Source organism: Ambystoma mexicanum, chromosome 6p (genome assembly GCF_040938575.1).
Source record: "Ambystoma mexicanum isolate Mex_15411 chromosome 6p, UKY_AmexF1_1, whole genome shotgun sequence".
Lineage (NCBI taxonomy): Eukaryota > Metazoa > Chordata > Amphibia > Caudata > Ambystomatidae > Ambystoma > Ambystoma mexicanum.
Genome location: NC_090935.1, coordinates 803,531,065 through 803,554,253, shown reverse-complemented (window position 1 = coordinate 803,554,253; position 23,189 = coordinate 803,531,065). Strand labels below are relative to the sequence as shown.

The following is a 23,189-nucleotide window of genomic DNA, read 5'->3' as shown; positions in this document are numbered from 1 at the left end:
CCTCACATGTGGTAGCGGAGCAGAGGTGGCCCTGAGCGTAGGCCCCACCATCTGCAATGCGCGGCATATCACCAGATTTCTTGAGGCTACGTTTGTCCAGGTCTCAACACTCTCGTAGGCGCCCAGGAGGAGGCCGCCACATGACCGCAGCCTCCCCCTCGGCCAGGGCTCCAGCCCCACCCCTGTAGCTAATGCGCCTCTCCACCTGTGTTAAAGGGTTGTGGGTAGTTGTCTCATGCCCCTCGGGGGAGCAGCATGGAGAATGTCGCTGCACCTTTTGTTTTTGAATGTTCCAAACCACATCCACAGTTAATGTCGAGGCAGAGGAGCCTCTGAGGCTTGGTCCCCACACCACCCAGGGTGGGTGTCAGTCACAGGGGCCCCCGGCGGTCGCCCTTGCGATAATTTGCTTGATACTGTCAGTGAACAAGGCAAGAAGCGAGGCTGCACCCTTCGGCGCCCTGTGCAGGTCCGCCCGCAGGAGAGGCAAGAAGGGCGCCGGCCAGGCAGGGCAGCAGCTTCCCAAACGCTCCGTCCGTTCTCGGGTTTCCTTGCGGCACACAGCAGTCCCCAATTGGTTCACCCAGCAAGGGGAGGGGAGGCCGGTGGGCGTTCTCGGAGTTGCTGGTCTAATCTCGGCATAGCAAGTGGGGAGGCGTTCCAGGCAGCCCTGCCGGATGTTCGTTATTGCGGGTCCTGCTGCGTATCAATGTCTGCGGCACGCTGGCCCAGCCGCACTCCAGGCTGATTGGGCTCAAACTTCGCAATGGGGTGCTTAATCTTCGAGACTTGGTCTGGAGGTGAACCCCACTTTCAGCACTCTGTCCGTGTTTTCCCAGCATCAGGGAATCTGTAGAACCGCCACCAATGTCGAGTCTTTGTCGGCTTCGTGCGCAGCTGTTCAGCTAGGCAGTCATTTCTTAGGCTGCTCAACAGCACCCCCGATAGCTTTCCATCATAACGTGTTTTTTTTTTTTTAAATATCCTCCATATTCAGATTCACATTTCACAGGCTTCTTTCTGAAATCTACATTCAATACTTGTGAAGCTAATTTCAAATGGATTGTGTCCTCCCCTGTATTCCTCATCTTAGATATATCCTTACCTTCAGCTTTGCTGCTTAGTACATTTTTTCTCTCTCCACCAGAGAGTGCTCCACTCGAGGCAGTGGCGTCAATGTCCCTCAGCGGCATCCGTTGAGCACCGACGTCATCTGTTGTATAAATGCCTCGAGTGCGCCCGTTGGCCTCAGTTCCGTTTTTCCGTTTGCTTCGCTTTGGATCGAGATAAAACGGCGCTTCAGTGAAAGGATGTCTTTTTCATCGAATCCGTCCACACCGAAAACTGGTTTTAAGAAATGCCAGAAATGTGGGAGAAAGATGTTTCTGACCGACCCTCACCGAAATTGCCTCTGGTGCCTCGGTTCCGACCATCGAATTGATGACTGCGGTTCTTGTCAGTCAATGACCCATAAGGCCTTAAAAGAAAGAAGAGGTAAACTGGTGGTGGGGGAGGAATCCTCAAAGTTTTCTTCGAGAGGGAGAAAAGACTCAGCTGAGTCTTTGACAAAACGTCATGAAAAATCTAGGTCGAGGTGTGAAAAACAATCAAAATATCGAGGCTGAATTCCCCCAAAAGGAAATACACCGAACACGGGTTACAAAGGAACATACAAAGTACTTTATTTTATACTGAATCCAGTTACGAAGAACAGAGCAAAAATCAGATAGCTATCGGCCCTCAGTGCAACAGAATGAACTCCAGTGTGGTTCAGTGTGTTCACTGAGAGACGCTGCACATTAGAATGCATTGGTCTTTTATACTCTTCGTGAGCACGATGTCCAGCCCTACTTCGGGTTAATATTCCACTAGTACATCACCGATTTAGGGTTCATGCCGAGTTTCGTACATCCACATGTAACTGGTTTGCTTTTAATACATATATCAACAAGCCTATACGGCAACTGTGTATTATGGGATTTCCCATGCAGGTCTTCTCAAACATTAATACAATGTAGTTAAACAAGTGTTCTACGTTCAGTATTTGAATACATTGTTCTTAACATATGCTCGTGGATTAGTTTCATTGCACGAATAATCTTTTACACACAGGTCAACGAAGGACAAGGTCTCTGTTCACGACCTCAACAAGTGGCCTGCAGGCAAGTTACACATTAGCTACATACAGAGGTCAAGACAGCCATGTTGTATTTCGGAAAGAGATCGTCCACCATTTTAACTCACAGGGTGACTTTACAAAGCGAACTTAAAATGGCTGATTGACCTAAAATGGCGGTTTACATTGATTTTAAGGTCAGAACCTTGCAACACGGATTTCTTCGCATGCGACTTATAAGCAGCTTGGCGTACGCCAATATACATATATTTATTGCGATAGGAGGCACGATATAATTTCTCATTTGACAGAGTAGGTCCAGGAAGTCCTCTTATTAGTCTAACAAAGCGAAGAAAGGACAACACAAGTCTCCCTCTCCCTCTCACTCTTCCTCTTCCTCAACGACATCCGAGGCAGTTATACCATGTCTGACAAAACATGACTCCCCCAAAAACGTGGGAAGCTTTCCAAGCATCTATGATGACCATTTTTGAGAATGCGGCCCAGACCCCCTCAAAAATGTCTGAAGACCATGCACCTACGCACAAAAAAAGTGACAGGGGAAGGTCCAAGACGAGGAAATCCAACAAGAAATTGTTGAGGGTGTCTTCCAGGGAATCTTCCCAAATGCCTCAAAAGAAAAGCCTTCCAGGGCATAAATTGGAGATAGAACTTAAGAAAAATAACGTTTGATGTATGAAATTCTAAGTCCTCGTCTAAAACATGTCCGAAGCCTTCATCGAAGGCTGTCGAGCACAAGGGGTCGATGACCCAACCGAAAAAGGTTGCGTCGAGTACTCAATCGACGATATCGAAGGCTCCTTCGACGGCGCCGATAGTCTCGACGACTCATGATTCCTTCGAAGACTACCTCGACAACATTGAGGGTAGTAGCTACAACATCGACGCCATCAACGCTTCTGTCGACGTCGACACCCATCACATTGGTGAAATCAACACCAATGTTAAAACCCATACCTGAAAAGGTTTTTCACCCGGAAAGTAGACATTTCTTTCAAACCATGTCATCTATATATGAAGGAATGTCGTCAGGAGAAGGGGAAGATGATGAAGAAGAGGTTTCATCTGCAGGTGTTAAATTTGGTACAAGACAAGTCCCTGAGGAATTAGTTGATCCTGCAAGATCTGAGTGCTTGCAATCGGCAAGTGGACTGGATACTTCTCCAGAATACAAATTTGAAAAGCCTGACCAAGCAGAACATGCTGATTTAGGTTATAGAAAATTAATGAACAGTTACAGAATTTATGGGGTGGGGTAGAAACTCACCTGTCTACCAGGATGATGACATGACTGATATCCTGTTGGGAGGACCTCACCCAGACCCCAAACTTCCTTTTCATATAGCTTTACAAAGAAGGGTAAATACTGATTGTGAACAACCTGAAACTATTCCAGCAGTAAATAAAATATGTTGCAAAGTATAGACCCTGTAATTCTGACACAGAATACTTAAGTAAACACCATCTCCAGAAAGTCTGGTAGTTCAGGCAGTTACATCAACTAGGAATGCTGCATACCCTACAATTCCCCCTGATAGGGATGATAAAAAGGTTGATGCATGGGCTAAAAAGATTTTTACAACGGGGAGCATGGCTCTAAAATCCACAAATGTATCTTGCACTCTGGCGATATTTACATATACCCTGTGGGACTGCATGTCAGGGGCAGCTCAACACATCCCAGAAGGTGAGGAACGTGATGAGTTCCTATCCATAGTAAAGGATGCAAAGGATGCTTCGGGGGCAATGCCTTCAAGCAGGTTTGGACACAGCTGACAGTATCAGTAGGTCCATGGCATCTAGCGCAATGCTACGCAGATTTGCATGGCTTAGAAAGTCAGGTTTTGCACCGGATGTACAATCCAACTACTTAATATGCCATTTGACGGCTTGAGGTTGTTTGGCAGCAAGGCGGATGAAAGTTTGTAATAGCTGCAGACCTCCAAGGCAGCGGCGAAATCACTCGGTGCCGCTATAAAACAACCTCAACAACGCCCCTACACCGGCTCGTCTTCCTGGAGGGGTCGTCCCTTTCGTTTTTACTCCTCATTTGGGAAAGTAAGGGGACAGGCCAGTCAAGGAGGACAAAAGCGATTTCCTCGGGGGCAAGGAAGAGGTGCTAGATCTGCCCCAGCAGCGGCATCTGTCCCTTCAGCCGCTGCTGCAGCTGCTGCAAAACCACTCTGAGGTTTTGATCCACAAGACCCCAGTGGGAGGCAGAATCTCACAGCATCTGCAGGAATAGCGGGGCATTACCTCAGATGCGTGGGTTCTGGAAACAGTATGCCAAGGTTACTGCCTTCGTTTTCAAAAGAAACCTCAATCACCCACCGGGATACAACTCTGCCAAAAATCCAGATCTGCTCCTGTTGCAGGAAGTTTAACCCTGCTACAGAAAGGTGCAATAGCACATGTACCCGTAGCGGAGCGGAACAAGGGTTGGTATTCCCCATATTTCGTCATACCAAAGAAAGACCGAGGATTGAGACCCATCTTGGACTTTAGAGACTTGAACAAGTTCCTCAGGAAAGACAAGTTCAAGATGGTTACTCTTTCTCAGATCCTTAACGCTCTCTAACTGCAAGACTGGTTGGTATCATTGGTCCTTCAGAATGCTTACTTTCATGTGCCAATACATCTCAAACACAGAGTACCTGAGGTTAGCGATTGGCAATTCTCACTATCAGTTTCGAGTTCTGCCTTTCGGTTTGACCTCTGCCCCAAGAGTTTTCACCAAGGTGATTGCAGTGGTAGCAGCGAGTCTCAGAAGAGGGGGGGATTCAAGTCTATCCCTATTTGGACGATTGGATGATCAGGGCACGTTCTCCAGAACAAGCCCAGGATCATCTATCCAAGACTTGTCACTTCCTTCACAAACTAGGGTTTTCTCTGAATTTAAAAAAGTCAAACATGATGCCATCACAGAAGCTCCAGTTTATCGGAGCAGTCTTGGATACTTGTTCGGGCAAAGCCTCGCCTCCCGAAGAGAGAGCTCACCACATTCTACAGATGGTAACAAAATTCCAGAATGCCCAGCATCTACCGGCCTTTGATTTTCTCCGGTTGCTCGGTCTCATGGCATCCTGCATTTTTCTGGTGCCAGAAGCCAGATTGAGGATGAGATCCCTTCAATGGGCCCTCAGGACTCAATGGTCCCAATTCTCAGGGGAAATGTCAGATCTTTTACAAGTTCCAACCAGGGTAGTACAGGATCTGCAATGGTGGGCTTGCAAGGAGCATATCTTCAAGGGAGAATCTCTTTGGCAACCATGGCCTGAGATAACGGTAGTAACTGACATCTCACTCACAAGGTGGGGAGCACACACCAACGAGTTGACAATCAGCGGTCGTTGGTCTCCATCGGAGTCCAAACTACACATCAAAGTATTAGAGCTGAGGGCAATCAGACTAGCGTTGAAGGCCTTCCTACCCTCTGTATGGGGAAAGAATGTCCTGATAATGACGGACAACACAGTGGCCAACAGGAGAGGTGTTGGGGTCACTACCACTGTGCAGCGAAGCAATGCAGCTCTGGTTCTGGGCAATACAAGAAGGGATCTCTGTTGCCATTCACCTAGCAGGAGAGCAAAACGCAGTGGCAGACGCTCTGAGCAGGCAGAGCAGTCTCCCACGAGTGGGAACTAGCTCGGGAAGTCCTTCAAGAGATCTTCGCCCTTTGGGGAACCCCGCAAGTGGATCTGTTCGTGGCCATTGTCAATAGGAACTGCGAACAGTACTGCTCAAGGGAATTTCCCTTGAGAGGAGCTCTAGGAGACGCATTCGGAGTGGGAGTATCCTCTTCTATATGCGTTCCCTCTAGTCCCTGTGATCCCTCAAGTAATCAGGAGATTGAGAAAGTTCAGGAAAATCAAGATCCTAATTGCCCCAGATTGGGCCAGGAGAACGTGGTACCCGGACCTTCTTGACATGTCAATCTGCCCTCCAATAAGTCTTCCAAAAAGAGAAGATCTTCTCTCTCAAGAGGGAGGTCACGTTCTCCATCCAGAGGTCAACATACTCAACCTTCACGCATGGCTTCCGAGAGGTTGAGATACAAGGATTGGGACCTTCCGGATGACGTTATGGAGATTTTGCTTTCAGCCACAAGGCCAGCAACTAAATCTCTGTACCGGTGTTGTTGGAACAAGTTCAGTAACTGGTGCAGGGATAAGAATGTGGACCCTTTTCAATGTAATATTCCTACAGTATTATCTTTTCTGTTACACTTGGCTAATCTGGGGCTCCAGGTTAGTATGATCAAAGGATACTTAGCAGCGCTATCTATCTTCAAGCGCTCGTCAGAGGAAGAATCTTACTTCAAGATGCCTTTTAATAACCCAATTTTTAAAAGGTCTTAATGTGTTTCCTCCAATACCTTTTCAAGTTCCCGTGTGGGATTTAAACTTGGTACTAAAAATTCCTCACATGTGCTCCATTTGAGCTTTTACATTCTTGTCCATTAAGGCTTCTTACTCTTAAAACAATACTTCTAATTGCATTGACATCAGCCCGCAGTGTAAGTGAGTTGCAGGCACTTTCTAGTGGTGGTCCTCACAACATCTTTTATAAAAATAAAGCTGTACTTGGGGTCAAACTTTCCCTCTTGCCAAAAATCGTCTGACTTCCACCTGTCACAAAAAATACTACTACCTACTTTCTACCCTCCTCACACAAGTAAGGAAGAGGAACGACTACATAGATTAGATCCTAGAAGGGCTCTTAGCTTTTATATTTCAAGATTGGCAAAAATACGTCAGGGTGACCAACTGTTTGTAGGATACACTGGCCGTAAATTAGGACTAGCTGTAACCAAGCAAACATTATCAAGATGGATAATCTTAGCCATAACTGAGTGTTATAGGCTGGCTGGGAAAGATTACCCCCCCCCCCCGATCGGTTGAGAGCTCATTCAACTAGGGGCATGGCAACTTCAACAGTGCTTCAAAGGGGTGTCCCTGTACAAGATATTTATGCAGCAGCCACATGGTCATTCATGCATACTTTCATAAAACATTATGCTCTGGACTCAACTACCTCTCAAGGAGGTCTATTTGCTAAATCAGTACTTCATTCTGTACATGACTAAAGAATACCTGTACTCCCACCTCCAATACAAAACTGCTTTGGGAGTCTATCTAAGATGAGGAATATGTGGGAGGACACAATCCATTCGAAGAACAAGTTACTTACCAACTGTAACGTTCTTTTGATTGGATGTTCCTCCCACGTATTCCCTATCGACCCCCCCCCCTTCCCCCCCTCAGCCTACCCCGCAGTACAGTTTGTGCTTTACACTCTAAGTTCTTTTAAGGCTTGGGTCAAAAGAGGCACGCCTTTAACTACAAACCATGGGCTTTTATACACGTAAAAAACTGACTCAAGCCAACGGGCGCGCTCGAGGCATTTATACAACGGATGACGTCTGTGCTCGACGGATGCCGCCGAGGGACATCAACGCTGCTGCCTCGAGTGGTGTGCCCTCTGGTGGAGAGAGAAAAAATTTCCAAAGCAGCAAAGCTGAAGGTAAGGATATATCTAAGATGAGGAATATGTGGGAGGAACATCCAATCGAAAGAACGTTACAGTTGGTTAGTAACTTGTTGTTCTGCTGGTATGCAGAAAGGCTAGATGACGTCTGTTGGTCAGGCCGTATGCTAAGCGAGGTACAATGGTCCATGAATTTCAGACTTAATGTTTGGCGTCTCAGGGCTTCTGTGCTTCGTACTGGTTTAAACCTTCTTCAGATCCTTTGCATGTGTTCATAGAACGAGCCTTGGCAGCTTCTGATCTGAGGGCATGCATGCTATATACCTCACCTGGCATTTTTCACAAGGTGCCTCTGCAGTTCATGCATTTCTTAGGGATTCAGATCATCTTGGGGTGGTGTGTGAAGATCCTGGATTCTCCCTCTTGGCACATTCTTTGATACCTCAGTAAGCTCTTTCAGACACCAGCCTATTTAGTACAGTGGTGGGTAAAAACTGAATTACAACTGTGGAGGATCATAGTTGTTGATGGCAAGTTAATCATTGGAGCAGTTGGAGTCCCGGCTGGTCCTGCTTGCCTGGATGTATTTGTGCATGTCCGATTAAAACACTCTCTCACTAAGCTTTGGCTGGGCTTCTATTTTAAGCCTTGTATTTTCGTGCCGTTAGAATTTTGCAAACACAATGTAAAAGATCTGCTTCTAATCTGCATAAGACCTGCCCTGGGTTGTAACACTTAGCTTGCTGATTCAGTGGGCATTTGTATGTAGGCGGGAACAGGCATGCTCCTCTATTCAAAACCACTAGTTTTGCCACTTTGAATCAGTTCATAGAGTTGATCATCCCTCTTGCATCTTAAATAGAACTTTTTCTAATATACCTGGGGTGGCAGATATAGAGGTTCTGCACCTGGCATTGCCGTCTTTTGGGGATGGCATTTAAGGTAATGACTGATGTTTTGGTCTACAACCCCTGAACTTCTAACCTTACTTCACCATACCCCCAGGACATATCGGAGAGTGGTAGGAATAGCCCTTTCGCCAGCTAAAAGGAGGGTAGCCATTTTCTAGGTACACGGTCCTGTCTCTACTTGCGGACGATGGCTGGGGGGTGTGACCTTTATTATTTCTGTTGAGGAAACTTACTGTGACATTCTTTCCTCCGTTCGAAGGTTGAGAGATAAAAGGAGCATATACCGCTACTTTAGTATGGGCTACTCTTAAAAGCTAGAAGCCGTTAATTATGCTGGAGTGTTTAATGCCATTACCCATTGTGATGAAGGGTTTGGTTCTCAGATAACTGTTAGGGGGTTGCTGTATGTTGCCTTGGCTCTGTTTATATTCTTTTTTCACATCGTACAGAAACATTTTCTTGTCTGTTTTAATTGTTTTTGTTTCCTTCTGGAACATAGTATGAGGTTAATTCTTATTTTTCATTTTACATTTTGATATTTGTACCACACAACCAATGGCCCGGAGGCATACAGGGGGTTGTTATGAGATCTTAAGTGAGCAGACAATAGGATAACTTGGACAGATGTGTAACGAGGGCCACCCTCCAGACATGGCTAGTTATCGAAACAGAAATATCTTGAGTTTCCTTTTAAGCATATTGAGTGATTTAGTTTCTCAATCGGGAATTCCATGCTCTTAGTGCTGCTGCAAAGAAGTCACTTTTGCTGACTCGAGTCAGCTTGAATCTGGGCACTGCCAAAAGATTGGTATTGTTTGATCTAAGAGTTTTCAGCAAAGGTTTCCTTTTTTAATTTTATCCGATTAAAGTGCACAATTATATAATGCTTGGTTAGTATTTATATTTGAAGAATTAATCTCCAACTTCTAAATATAGGATTAAAACATTTCATTCTTAATAGTCCTTCAATTTAAAGTCCAATAAATAGTTATTTAAAATAGTTTTAACATGCTATTTTTTTCTTTTCCATTTTTGTCTTCAGGATTCGTCCAGCAATGACAACACTGAAGATGAGTCGTCTATTGAAAACAAAAAGAAAAAACATAAAGAGTAAGTTACATTTGTAGATGCTGTAATCAAGGTTTATGCTCTTACTCTGCAGGGTAGTTAAGACATAGCTTGAGCGTCTACCGGCTTGAATTTACTTGAACAAGCAAAGATGGAATATTATGTTATAGGTTGCTCCCTATCAGTCAAAATGTGCAATGCCTGTAATGTAAAGGGTAAAGAGAATCCTTAGAAATTAAGCAATTTGATATTTTTCATATGCAGAATTTTCCTCACTGTACATTCCACACTGTTTGTTTCAGTGTAAAATGTATTCATTTACTGTTAATTTGTACAAGTGAGTGTAGAATCAGTAGCCATGAAAGTGAATGCAGTGTCTGTAGTCCCGGTGGGTGTAGTTTTGGGACTTCTGAAGGTAGAATAATGTGTATCTTCTATTTGTGACATGGAGTATGTAATTGCTGTGGATTAGCAGGCAAGGTGTATTGTTGTGCTTGCCCTTGGCCAAGTCCACTTGCAGGAACAGGTATTCTTGGAGGTGTATGTTCTGGTTGTGTTCAAGGCTTTGTTTTTGTGCCTTTGTATTTAAATAACGAATTCAGTGCGTTTGCATTTAAATAACAAATTCACATTCCACCAGAGATATGGCCATTAGTGCATCAATCACACAGGTTTGTTAGAATCTCAGGGATTTAAAACACATTCTGCAAGTGCACTGAGATGCATTTAGTGCAGATGTGGAAGGACCGATTTACTTTTTATGTGCTTCTTATTATTTTGTAGGTTTTTATGTTCTGCTTTTATACTATTTGTTCCATTGCCATTAAACCTAACTGACTTAGCATTAGTGCAGTTGTTCTTTACTATAGTCATTGCTTTAGTAATGCCTATTATTTTGGAGGGATTCCATTGAATATATATATATATTTTTTTTTTTGTTTTATTAAATTAAACCATTCACAAATTAGAAAGTTTATACAAACAATTCCAAAAGTAACATTTCATAAATAACTGTTACAGGTAGAAAAAAGAAGAAAAAGACACAATTTCAGATGTTAACCCATCAAAGTTTCTCCCCCAAATTTTCTTTATAGAATGAATATAGCAATTGACTCATGTGCTAGCCATCTCAGCCTTGTTAGATTGTTCTGTTTTATTCTTTACTGCACTTAAGCTACATGACAATAGTTTAGGGACATTATTATCTCAGTCGAGCAAGTAAAGGGCCCTGTATAGAATCCTAAAGTCTCCTGAATGTTTCCACTAGAACATTTGTAAAGGGCAATTAAAAGAGCTATGCTGTGCACCCACATAAGCTGTGCCCAAAATAGCTCCCCCAGAACACTATCTTTTGATACTGCAAATTTAAAGTACTGGAGTCTGTCAGCTTGGTGCAATCTAAAATTAGATGTTTTAAGCTTCTGGGGTAAACTAATTACCACCATATTCTACAATGTATAGGTCACATTACCTCGGAATTCCAGCAGCCTGTGCGTTCTAGCGTTGGTAATTGGTTTAATCGAAAACGCTAGTACAGGCTGCACATTTTGTTGCATAGGAATATCTTTAAAAAAGTTGGGAGATCCTCCCTTTTCCTGGGGAAACTGACATATTCCTTATGATTTGTAACTGGCCAGGTGATCTATTGTTATAGCAATCCACTGCGAACATTATTTTTTTTTGTGCTTTTTTTGGCATAGTTGGTTAATTCTCTATTAACCCTGGCTTTTAGGGAAACGACCCCAACTCATGTCTTCTGATAGCATTTGGGATTGACTTAGACAAGCCCAGAGTCTCCTTCCAGATAAATCCCTGTAAACTATTCAGGTACAGACCTAAGCACATTTTTTTCATATCTGGTCTATATAAAACCAAGGGCTCCGTTTTGGCCAAGTAGAATCACAGTAGAGTAAGGACTGGCAGATCAAAGGCCTTGGTTTCCCTTGGAGAGTAGTCATCAATTCAAGATCGCGCATTGGATAGATTGTAGCCCATATAATTCATCGAAGAGACTCTTTCTAATCTATGATCGCCCACCTTCAATACATGGTTTTAGGTCTAGTTAGAACACCTTTGATAGTTCTGTTTACCAGGAGGTTATTTTCGACAGCGTATGTAAAGAACAGGTCAGGCTTTCTTTGGTAGTCCCTTTGGTGTTTTAATCCCAGAAACTGGGTCATCTGCAAAAGCCAGGCAATTTAATTTTAAATGCCCCAATTTGACTGGAAAACTTGTTTTTTCAGACCACAGGTTTTCAATATCGCTGATATAAACCTTAATTAGGGTAGGAGCCAAGACACAGCCCTGTCTGAGACCCACAAAGGTCTGGGCTGATCTTGACGCACTGCCCTCCTTAGTCAGCCTGATCTTAATTGTAGTTTTCTTGTGCATACCAGCCAACAATTGGACTATCTTTGTAGGAACTGACTATTCTAGCAACTTGTTCCAAAGAAGTGTTCCATGTACTCTGTCTAAAGTGCTCTTATCAAGCGAGGCCATGTAGGTGGTACTAACTGACCCCTTTTTGACAGCCCCTAGTTAATGTGCCATAATGGTGGCGTGAAGTGCTGTCCCCATACCAGACCTAAAACCCACCTGGAAGAGATTTAGCACCCCAAGATGCTCTAGAGAGCTTCAAAATTCTCAATAGCAAGGCAGAGAAAATTTAGTTGGTGCATCCATGAGTGTAATAGGCCTGTAGTTGCTGGGATCATTAATGGGCCCCTTTTTGTCGATTGGATTTATAATTGATTCATGCCATGTTGGGGGTGGGTGGGGGACGGTGAGTGACAAAAAATGACGAGATGTGTCACCGAAGGGACCACTGTTAAGTGAGTTTTCCTAAAGTCCTCTTTAGGAAACTATCCCTTGGCGTATAGGTTCCCAACCCTTAGTAGAAGTCTGTACTACCCAAAGGATCTGGTAAAATTGCAGAGCAGTCAGACTTATCTTAGGAGGAGTATGTGAGCTGTAGGTAAGTAGACTGAACCCAGTGAATACAATATCCCAGAGAAACATTTACACAGTTATAATGAAATATATTTATTTTAAATACACAAGGTAGGTAAGTAAATACTCTTTTTAGGTCACCAAAACACATAGGAAATCTCAACAATACTTTTCAATGGCGAATGCTTCAATTGTAGTTGCTTGCAATTAAAATTGTTACAGAGAATGACACAAATTAGTTTTGCTGTATTACTAGTAAAGCCACGCACTTGCATAGATTACACAAACATTCAGATCATAAAGTCACAGCAGTCTGTCGGAAGGAAAGGATGGTTATACACGCTTGAGCAATTGTATACGCTCTAGTTACACTTTTTAAGGCTTCTAGTGCTTTAAGTCCAATCCCTAACTAGCAGATACTCAGTGTAGGAGTGGAATAGAAGTCTTATGTATCAGCTGGAAAGGCAAAGTTCACTTTAGTCACTAGAATAAAAATGCTTAGCAAGATAATGCAAAGTACATAAGGACCTGCAAGGAGCACCCTAAAGGACACGAGCTGTGTAAAGCCAAACACCTTGTAACCCACTCCAGTCACACTTCAGCGATTCTTTGGCTTAAGGTAAGTTCTACCTTCAGCCCCACAGTACGTTTTAGGTTATAAGAAGCAAACGTAGCTGGATTCTCTCCTGTGCAGCAGCGACAGTCTCCTTATTCCTTAGTCTGGTGACGAAAGGAAAGACTCTAAATGGGATGTCACAGCAGCACTCTCGAGAGAGTTCCCTTGTCACAGATTTCGTCGGTTTCCTTGGTTGGTCTGCGGTTTTGGCACCTCAGCTCCAACAAAGGACGGTTATCGCCCGGGGTTTCTGCTTCGATTCTGTAGTCCTGCACTCTGGTAAGGGGACTTAGATGAGTGGGATCATGCCTCTGGAGCTCACCGAAGTTCGGGACGGATTCGGCCTCGCCAAGACGTTGCACTGCAAATGGAGCAGAGGTCTCCTGGTATTCGTGGTTTACAGCCCTAGAAGGTCACAACACCTTGGGAGATGGCTCGATTTATAGTTCGTCTTGGGGCTTCGTTTTTTAGACATTGTCAAATAATCTGAGAAAATAATCTTTTAATGTTACTTTTCTGAGTTTTGTATGTGCCAGTAATTGTAATTGTTTATTTATAACGTGCTTAATACCCAGAGGTTTCTAAGTGCGGACCTGGGGAACGGACCTGTGGTGTTCGGCATCGTCTTGATACTCTTACGTCCTGTCCTTTCCTCCATACTTGTGGGACATTCCGTCTGTCGGGACGGGACTCGAGCACTTTTGTCAAAAATAAAATGTTTTTATTTTTCGCGGGGTACCTCACGTGGCTGTAACCCTGCCCTCCTGAGCTCCGCCCTGAGCATCGCCCTTTAGTCCTTTTCTCCATGCGGTCGGGGCTGGACACACTAGCATCACTGGGAATTTTTATTCCTGCTCCGGTTCCTCGGTCATCTAGTCCTCCGTCTATGCTGGATCGTCTGGGATTCGTGTCCTGTTCTTAATGCGAATTTAGCTTCACGAGGGTGAATCCTCCCTCTTTGTGGAGTATCTAGGCCCAGGGCATGGCAGAGATTTGTGCTTCTACTGCGACTCCCTCTTCGTCCGAGCACTTCAACGTCGTCATCTTCGGTCGGAGGAAGTGTTTCAGCTCGTTCCTCCACCTCATCGCCAGCTTTTCATAAGAAACGCCTGGTAAGTTCTTTACTTTTCAGGGCACCCCAGCCAGGGGACTCCTAGGTCCGGTAGGGGCTTGTGCAGCTCTGTCAACGGGTTCCCCTGAGGTGCCCCAGGGGGCCTAATAGGTGTACAGGAGTGGTCTCCGAGGGTTCCCACGGCAGACCTGCCAGTACCTGACATTGTTCCGAGGTTCACCATTTGAGTGCTAAGGTTAAGCCCAGCTCATCTGTGGCTCTGGATACCAGGGTTCGCCCTAAGGTCTCCTTTTCTGGAGCTTTCTGTACCGAGTCACGGCTCGAAGCCCCTCTTGAGGGAGCTTTTCGTACTGGGTAAAAACCTGAGGTTCCTCTTGTTGAGGCTAAGGTCTGCACCAGCAGATCCGAGGGACCCTGTTTGACGGTCTTGTTGGTGAGGTATATTCCTCAATTGTCCCACGCTCAGGGTCATGGTGGTACCGGTTCTGTCGCGGGGCAAAGAGGGCGGTCACGGACCATTATTCCTCTACTACCGGCTCTGCTGAGGTTTCTCTATTGGAGGCTAAGTTTGGGTCTAGTTCTAAGATGTCCTGTAAACCTCAGTCCACCCAGTACTGGCTCTGCAGAGGATCCTTGTAAGGTTAAAGTGTTAAGTCCCCTGACTCTCCTGAGGAGACAATTGCCTCATCTCCACATGTGACACAGTTCTCTTCAGGTGTAGACAAAATGGCGGCCCAACCTCAGTGGTCCACGGCAGCCATTTTGGATACCTCCCTTATACCTACGTTCAGAACGTCTGTTGCTGGGAGTATTCTTTTTGGGCTCAGCAGCCTTTTCCATGCCACGTGGATGACCAAAACACGTTCCGCCCTTCTTTCGACTGGCGTGCACGGGCTCTGCTGCCTGATACTGTCTCGCTCCCTCCTCCTTCCGCTCCACTGATCTATGTGGACCAGGCTAGTGGTGGACCCTCATGGCAACCATCCTCTCTGCTTTCGTGGGGGTAATGCCCCTTACGAGCGGCCTCTTCCTCTTCCAACGCCTAAGCCCTCAGCGGAGGATGTGTTTTTTGGGACGTTTCAGATCCTCAGGCATTCTGTTCCTATGAGGACGTATTTCAACCGTCTGTTCCACCCCCGGCACCAGCTGTTCTGATTCAGGTTCCGGTGATCCTCCTCATCCGCCCCGTTGTCTCTTATAGAGAAGACACCGGTGGACAGGGACAATACTTTAAAACCTGAAGGGGTAGGCGTGGGGGAACCAATCTTCTGTTCCGTCTCGTTGGATGAGCTTCAAGCGGATCAGGACAGCGATGGACAGCTCCGCTCGGTGAGAGCATTCCATGACCGGGAGCGGCTTGTGTAGCTCTGTTACCAGGTATTCCCCTGAGGTGCCCCAAGGGCCTAATACGCGCACCCAAGTGTTCTCAGAGGGTTCCTCCAGATGACCTGCCAAAACCGGATGTCGTTCCAAGGTTCACCATTTGGGTGCTAAGGTTCAGCCCAGTTCTTCTGTGGCTCTGGATACCAGGGTTCGCCCTGAGGTCTCCATTTCTGGAGCTTTCCACACTGATACCGGGGTACGCGCTGTTGTCTCAGTTTCTGGAGCTTTTTCACACCGAGCCATGTCTCAAGGCCCCTCTTGAGGGAGCTATTTGTCCCGCGTTAAAACCCGAGGTTCCTCTTATTGGCGCTAAATCAAGTACTGATAGTTGAGGGATCTTCTGAGGGTCCTGTCGGTAGGGTATGTTCGTCCCACGCTCAGGGTTGTGGTGTTACCGGGTCTGTCGATGGGGCAAAGAAAGGTGGTCAAGCACCACTGGCATTCTAGTACCAGCTCTGCCGAGGTTCCTCCACTGGATGCTAATTCGTGGACAGTTCCTAAAATGTCCAGTAAACATCCTAGATCTGCCAGCATCGGCTCGGCTGAGGATCCTTGTTTCAAGGCTAAATATTGTTAAGTCCCCCGAGGAGAAAGTTGCCTCACTTTCTCCAATGACGCAGTTCGCCTCAGGTGTTGACAAAATGGCGGCCCAACATTCTTGGTCCACGGCTGCCATTTTGGATACCTCCCTTACACCAACGACCACAACGTCTGGTGCTGGGAGCTTTTCTTTTGGGGCTGAGCAGCCTGTCCACGATATGTGGACAACAAAAACCTGTTTATTGGTCCTGGGGAAAGCTTCAGCTAAGGCCCCTTATACACAGTGGTCAGGGTCCCAGACTCTGTCCTTCTCTGGATTCATGGTCGCCATGCGCGCCGGTCTGAATCTCTGGTTGGTAGCCCCGCCGAAAGCAGCAGCGGCAAGGTGGTTGGTTTTTCTTTCGTCCACCAGCCTCCTCTACAGGGAGAGGTAGTCTCCCTGCCGACAAATTAACCAAATGATATTTTTTGTCGGTCGCACGAGACTCAGGTGGGAGGACGAATCTCGTCTCATCTGGATGCTTGGCAGACCATCACCCAAGACCGGTGGGTTTGTCCATCGCTCAGGTGGGCATTCGCTCCCCCCCCCCCCTACCCAACCCCCCCACCTGACCCTCCAAAGCTCTTTTCCAACAGATCAGGCCACCCTCCCCCAGAGCCAAGGTACAGGAACTTCTAGACCTCAGAGCGGTGGAACCTGTTCCCCCACATGGAGAAAGGGGCGGGGGGCTATTAAACCTCTTCACCCATGAGAAATTCAAGATGATCACGCCCTGCCAAATAAAGTCCTCTCTTCGCAAGGGCGATTAGCTCTGTGTGGTGGACCTCCAGGATGCGAACATGCACATTCTGATTTGGACCCCCTATGGGAAATATCTGCGGTTCTCTGTGGGAGCAAAACACTTTCAGATTTTAGTACTCCTTTTGGTCTCAGCTCAGCGTGACTCACCAGAGACTCCTTCGAGGGCCCTGCAGCGGGTTCTGCCAAAATTGGATCTTACGAGGTTCCCCGTTTGGGGCTAAGATTGAGTCCAGTTCTGCTGTGGTTCTGGATACCAGGGTTCGCCCTGAGGCTGCTGCATCTGGAGCTAACTGTACAGAGTCTTGGCGGCTATATGGTCCGGGTTTAAACCGGAGGGTCCCCTTCTTGGGGCTAAATCGGACACCAACCGAATTGAGGGCCCTCATCAAGGATCTTTGCTGTAATGTATATCCCTCAGCCTTCCCGCGTGCATGGGCACGGTGATAAGTTCCGTTGAGGGGTTGGGGGGGGAGGTGGTCACGCACCATAGGTCTTCCAGTACCGGCTCTGCCGAGGATCCTCCACCAGAGGCTAATTCTGGGGCAGTCTCTAACGTGTTGAGTAAACACCGTAGATCTGCCAGTACCGGCTCTGCCAAGGTTCCTTGTTTCAAGATGGCACACAAGGCACCGGACTCTCCTGAGGAGACTATTGCCTCACTTGCTCCTGTGATGCAGTTCACCCCAGGTGTCATCAGAATGGTGGCCCAATCTCTGCGGACCACGCCAGCCATTTTGAATACCTCCCTTACAGCAACAGTGTAGTTTGTGTTTGCACAGACAATTCGCTGGCAATGTTTTACATCAACAAGCAGGGTGGCAGCAGGGCGGCACCAAGTCTCCTCTTCTTGTAGATCTTGCCACACAAGTTTGGTCTGGGCCATCCAGCACATTGTTTGGCTCCAGGCTGTACACATCCTTGGTCACCTCAATGTGGCCGCAGATGCACTCAGTCGCCATCTGTTACGAGTGGGAGATGAACAGCAATGTCCTTTACAACATTTTCCATCAATGGGACACTCCAGAGGTGGACCTCTTTGCAACTTCTTTAAACAAGAAACTGCCTCTTTATGCGTCCAGGGACAGGTTTAGAGCATCCTCCTTGGGAGACGCCCTTGAGATCCTGTGGGACAAGATGTAAGCTTATGCTTTCTCTTCATTGCCTATTATCCATCTGTCACTCTGTAAGCTCAGGAGCACATCGAACTGCACTCTCCTGTTCATGGCTCCTTGGTGGCCAGTCAGATTCTGGTTTTTGGAGCTACAGCATCTGTCGGTACCACGCGATCAGATTGCTGCAGATTCTCGACCTGCTTCACCAGAGCGTTCGCCAGATGTGGCACCCCTCCCCACAATCGTTCCGCATGGGGGCCTGGGCCTGAGTTCAGACCGTTAACACAGTTCGATCGGTCAGAGGACAATGTGCGCATTATCCAAGCGTCCTGGAAGACATCTAGGAGAGGTTAGTTCAGGAGCAAATGAATCCCAGGCAAGCTTCTGTTGACATCATTCTATCTTTTGTCTCCTGGCAGTTTCTGGCATCCATGCATAACTTATCCGCTATTGCGGCCTATCTGTCCACGGACAGCTGTTCCTTTTCATCAACTAATCCAGTCATCGAAGGCATTTTGCGGGTCTCTTCATCTTTTCCCGCCGGGGCGTTGTGCTATGAGCCATTGGAACCCATGGCCACGATCGAACTTAAGTACCTTTCTTGGAAGGTGTCCTTCTGATCGCAATAACATTGGCAAGGTGAGTAAGTGAGCTTCAAGCTCTTTCCGTGAAGCATCCGTTTCTCACTTTCCACAGGGATGAGATTGTGCTTCACTCTCATACTTTCTTCCTGCCTAAGGTGGTTGCTGATTTTAATTTGAACCAATATGTCTCCTTTCCTGTCACATTCGGAGACCTCAAAGGGAAACCAGCTTCCAAAGCAACTATTCCCAGCTGCATTGCCTCATGTTTTTCAGTAGCCTAAAGCATTCAAGGCCTTCATCCACTGGAGGGTATCCATGCAAACCGACTGCTGTTGCCTGCCAAAGTATGTTCCTTGGGAGTCCATCGCCAAGGTGGCTTCGTGGGCCTCCCCATCGGCTTTACCTGAGCTCCAAGGCTGATGCCCAATTTGGCCAGGCTGTTCTTTAGAACGTATTCCTGTAAAGGGGTTATCCATCCACCAGTACTATCTATGATGTGTGCTTGTGAATCCCCCACAAGTATGGAGGAAAGGGGACGGGGACGTAGGAGTATGACAAAGTTACTCACTGTAGTGACTACCTCACTCCTAGTCCATAGTCCTCTTTCATCTATAAGCCTGCTGCCATCCCCTCTAATTAGTATCCTCTATTATTGCTTAAATGGTCTCAGACCTGGCGATAGAAAAGGACTTAAGGGCGATGCGTGGGGGTGGAGCTCAGGAGGCTGGGGTTACGGCCATGTGCGGTACCCCACGTAAAAATAAAAGGACAAAAATGTAAGGTTTGCTTTTTGACAAAAGTGCTCTGGTCCCATCCCGAAGGACGGAATGTCTCAAGTATGGAGGAAAGGGGACTATGGACTAGGAGTAAGGTAGGCACTACGGTGAGTAACTTTGTTATTCCAAGACTAGCGCGTTACCCCTGAGCTATCCTCCCGACAGTGTGATTGTGTCTGGATATCGGCGATATATTGCCAAGGATGACACTGTTTCTTTTTGGCATCACTGTCTTGTTTGATGTCACTGTGGGTTGTCATTGTGTTAACTTGGGTGACTGGCAACTCTGTGGCATGAGTTTTTTGGTTTTGATTGTAGCGGTTTGAGTAGCATTGGTAGGTGAGGTGGGTTGGATCCCTTACAGTCCACTGCAGTAGACATTTCACCACAATATTACTATGGGTGGGCCACAGGCCTCTTTGCCTCCCGTTCTCCCACTCCTCAACCAGTCCCTATTTTAGTACCTCTGATCCTTTAACCCCACCTCCCAGTTAAATGCAGTGAAATGCCCCTTTTCACATTTGTGGTTAAAGTGATCTGGGAAAATGAGGGGGCAGGAGGGGGATGCGGCTCTGAGGCCCAGGGCTGCTTCTTAATCACCCCATCTGTTTAGTGTGATTATATCTGCCTACATTCCTTTTAAGAGGTAGGATGGTGACAACTGTTTAGTTTTGGCTTCACCAGGGGCACAAGCAGATTTTCTGAATGGGTAGCTCAGTGTACATTTATGCTAGCCGTTGGGGCACTGATGGGTTTTGGAAGTTCTAGGCTCTGCCCTTTTTATGTCGGGGCCTTCCTTCCTGTTCATTGGAACCAAGAGGCAAGGCCTAAAATAATTGTTCCGCCCATGTGAGCTTTGTGAACCCAAGATGAAGCCTCCATAGAGGTTTGAACTGGTTTGGACCAGTTCCAGACCCTGGGTTGGGCCACTTCGCTTCCTGTGGGACTGAGACTGTTTATTTCGCCATTTGTCGGGCCAACCTGATAAGCTTGTCACTAAAATCGTTATTTTAATTAATGTGATTACAGGGGCTGGCTTCTTCTATATCACCAAATAGGTGAAGCCTTGTTTCTGTACCCACTGCTGCTGATTTTTTAGAAGGAAAGCAGATTAGCTTACCGTTTTGAGATTTTCTCGCAATTGCTGAATTTTTAGCCCTCTGCCAACCATATTGCTTGTATGAAGTCGTGTGGGCAGATCTCGGGTTTGGGTTTTTGACTGTGTGGTATCTTTTCTTAACCTTCCCTGTCCTGCTACTGGACTACACCGGTTTGTGCCAGTCCTTTCATCCTGTGACTGCTTTCATTGCTGTTTTACAGCTGCTTATTGCAGTTTACCGCCAGTGTGCCACCCTGGGCTCTGTACGCTGCTGCTGCCTGCAATTTTATTGTAAACCCAATACCTTGCCATATCTGCTTCTCTGGGCTGTCTTTTTTGTCTCTAGCGCCATTGTCCTTCTGCAGGGATTGCTTTTGCTGATATGCCATGCCCATTTGTCTGCTGAGCTGCCAGGGTCTGCAGTGTGCTGGTACTTCTGTCCTCGTGGAGCGCTCTGTCACTGATTTCACTTCTTGATGGTGGGTTCCACACCTGTGAATGACAATTCTTCTTTTGAGCCATCAGGATCGTCGTTGGCTAGGGCTCAAGTCCCTGAGTGACTGGATCCTTCATCTTAACCAGCAAAAGAAAATTGTTTTGTCTGTGAACCGACTTTCTGGAAGCAAAGGCAGTGAGTACTTGGCACAGGGCTATAAGTTGGCGAGTTATTCAAGATTCCCCCCCACCGATGTCCATGGTCTCTGGTTCTTTAGGTCCCCTTCAACGGCGTTTCCACATTGGAGGCTTAATTCTGCTTTGCTTTTCTGCACTTGGGGCTGCTGGGTTGCAACCATCCACTCTTGTTTAGAGCCTCCACTAGTGTCCGTGGGGTCGATTTTGCTTTCTTCTGGGTAACTGTGGGAAGGTAATGGTACTTTTCTGAGGTTTCATCATACCTGCAGGTCTGCCTTCAGACTTGGTCCGGTTGTTACCACTACAAGGCACTTTGACTGGCCTTTTTCTTGTTGCTGGAGTTCATCAAACACTGGAAGGTATTAGACACACTTTGATTTACTAGGCAACTTTAAATTGTGCACATGGTCTAAGGAGCTCGAATGTTTCTCAAATGTTTCACTGTGGTGCCACTGTTTCCCTCCTTGGTGTGTAATATTCCTTTTGTATGGATTGTGTCCTTTACACATATTCCTCATTTTATGATTATCCCTCCAGCTGCTTTGGAAGTTCTTTTTCAACAGTGCACTGTGTATCGTCTCGTTGAGTCAATGTCCCTCGAGGGCCTCATTCGACTGTCGACATCATCAGTATAAGTAGCGCACGCAGCGGCCGTTAGCGGCAGTTCAGTTTTTCAGAGCTAACGCTTCGAAGAATTACAGCGCGCTTTGGTTCTTCAGTGAACTTCGTTAGTTATTCTCAATCGAAAATGTCTTCCCCGTCGGCTCCAACGCCTAAGATGGGCTTCAAGAAGTGTCAAGATTGTGGATTGAAGATGTCTATCACAGACCCCCACCACAAACGTCTGTGGTGCCTTGGTACCGGCCACCGTTCCACTGACTGTAACTCCTGTCAGGCGATGACCAAAAAGGCACTAAAGGAGCATAAAGGTAAATTGGCCGTGGGGAGGCTGCCTTCGAAGTCTCCTTCGAAGAGCTCAAAGAGAGACTGATGAGTTGAGGGATTCTCCTCGATCGAAAAATTCTAAAGGGTCTCGATCGAGAAGTCCATCAGCCCATTCTTCGTCTTTGAAGAAGGCCAAGAAACGGCATCACAGGTCACCTTCGACCTCTATTGATTCCTCAGCTGAAGTAATTGAATGTCCAGCTAAATCGGACTCCCCAGCAAAATGGGATGCGTTTCATAATTAAATGCTTAAAATCTTCAAGTATGCGGCCCAACCCCCCTCGAAGGACAAGCAGAAAGCCTATGTTGATCTGCATAAAGACGACAAAGGGAAGTCGTAGACAATCTTCGAAACCGAGCCATAAACCGGTACAGCATCGAGAAAAATCTTGATCAGATGAGAAATCGTAAGGGGCTTCGACAAGTCGGTAATCCAGTCCATCAAGGGTTGCTTCGAAAAAGCATAAGTCGACAACGCTGACGCCAGTGTCGATGTCGACTCTGACAAAATCAACCTCGAAGTTGTTGAAGCAAACAGTAATCCAGGAAAAGGTTTTCAAACCCTTGCCAAAAAAAGATTTTTTTAAAGTCTTTAACTGCCTTCTATGAGGATAATTAACCTTCAGATAACACACCACCATTTGGGTTACAATATGGCACACCTAATGTGCCAGATGAGTTAATCTCGGAAGAGTCCAGATTAAAAGACTTGTATGATAACCTTTAGTCAGCCAGTGGTTTAGATACCTATCCCGAATTGGAATTTGGCAAACCAGATCCTACTGACCATGCTGACCTCTCGTATGGAAAGCTAATGAGCAAGGCCTTTGAGTTTTTAGGTTGGAGAAGGCCTACTTCTTTTGAGCAGGATGACCTGACACATATTTTGGACCAGGGTCCCCAAAAAGATCAAATCTTGCCATTTCACAGTGCACTACAAAAAGGGTCTCCGCAAATGGGAGACACCAGAAATGGCGGCTGTAATGAATACAAAGCTTGCTAGAAAATATAGATCATCCAGCAGTGACCCATAGTACTTGACAAAACATCCTACACCAGAAAGTTTGGTGGTTCT

General features: G+C 46.4%; 1 protein-coding gene across 1 annotated transcript in view; it reads left to right on the top strand.

Moving 5' to 3' along the window:
- CHD1 (chromodomain helicase DNA binding protein 1) overlaps positions 1-23,189 on the top strand; it is a 2,212,767-nt gene that overhangs the window by 265,490 nt on the left and 1,924,088 nt on the right. The window contains exon 5 of the mRNA XM_069625454.1: positions 9,578-9,645. Within this exon, the coding sequence (XP_069481555.1) occupies positions 9,578-9,645 (68 nt within the window). The remainder of the gene's footprint in view (positions 1-9,577; positions 9,646-23,189) is intronic.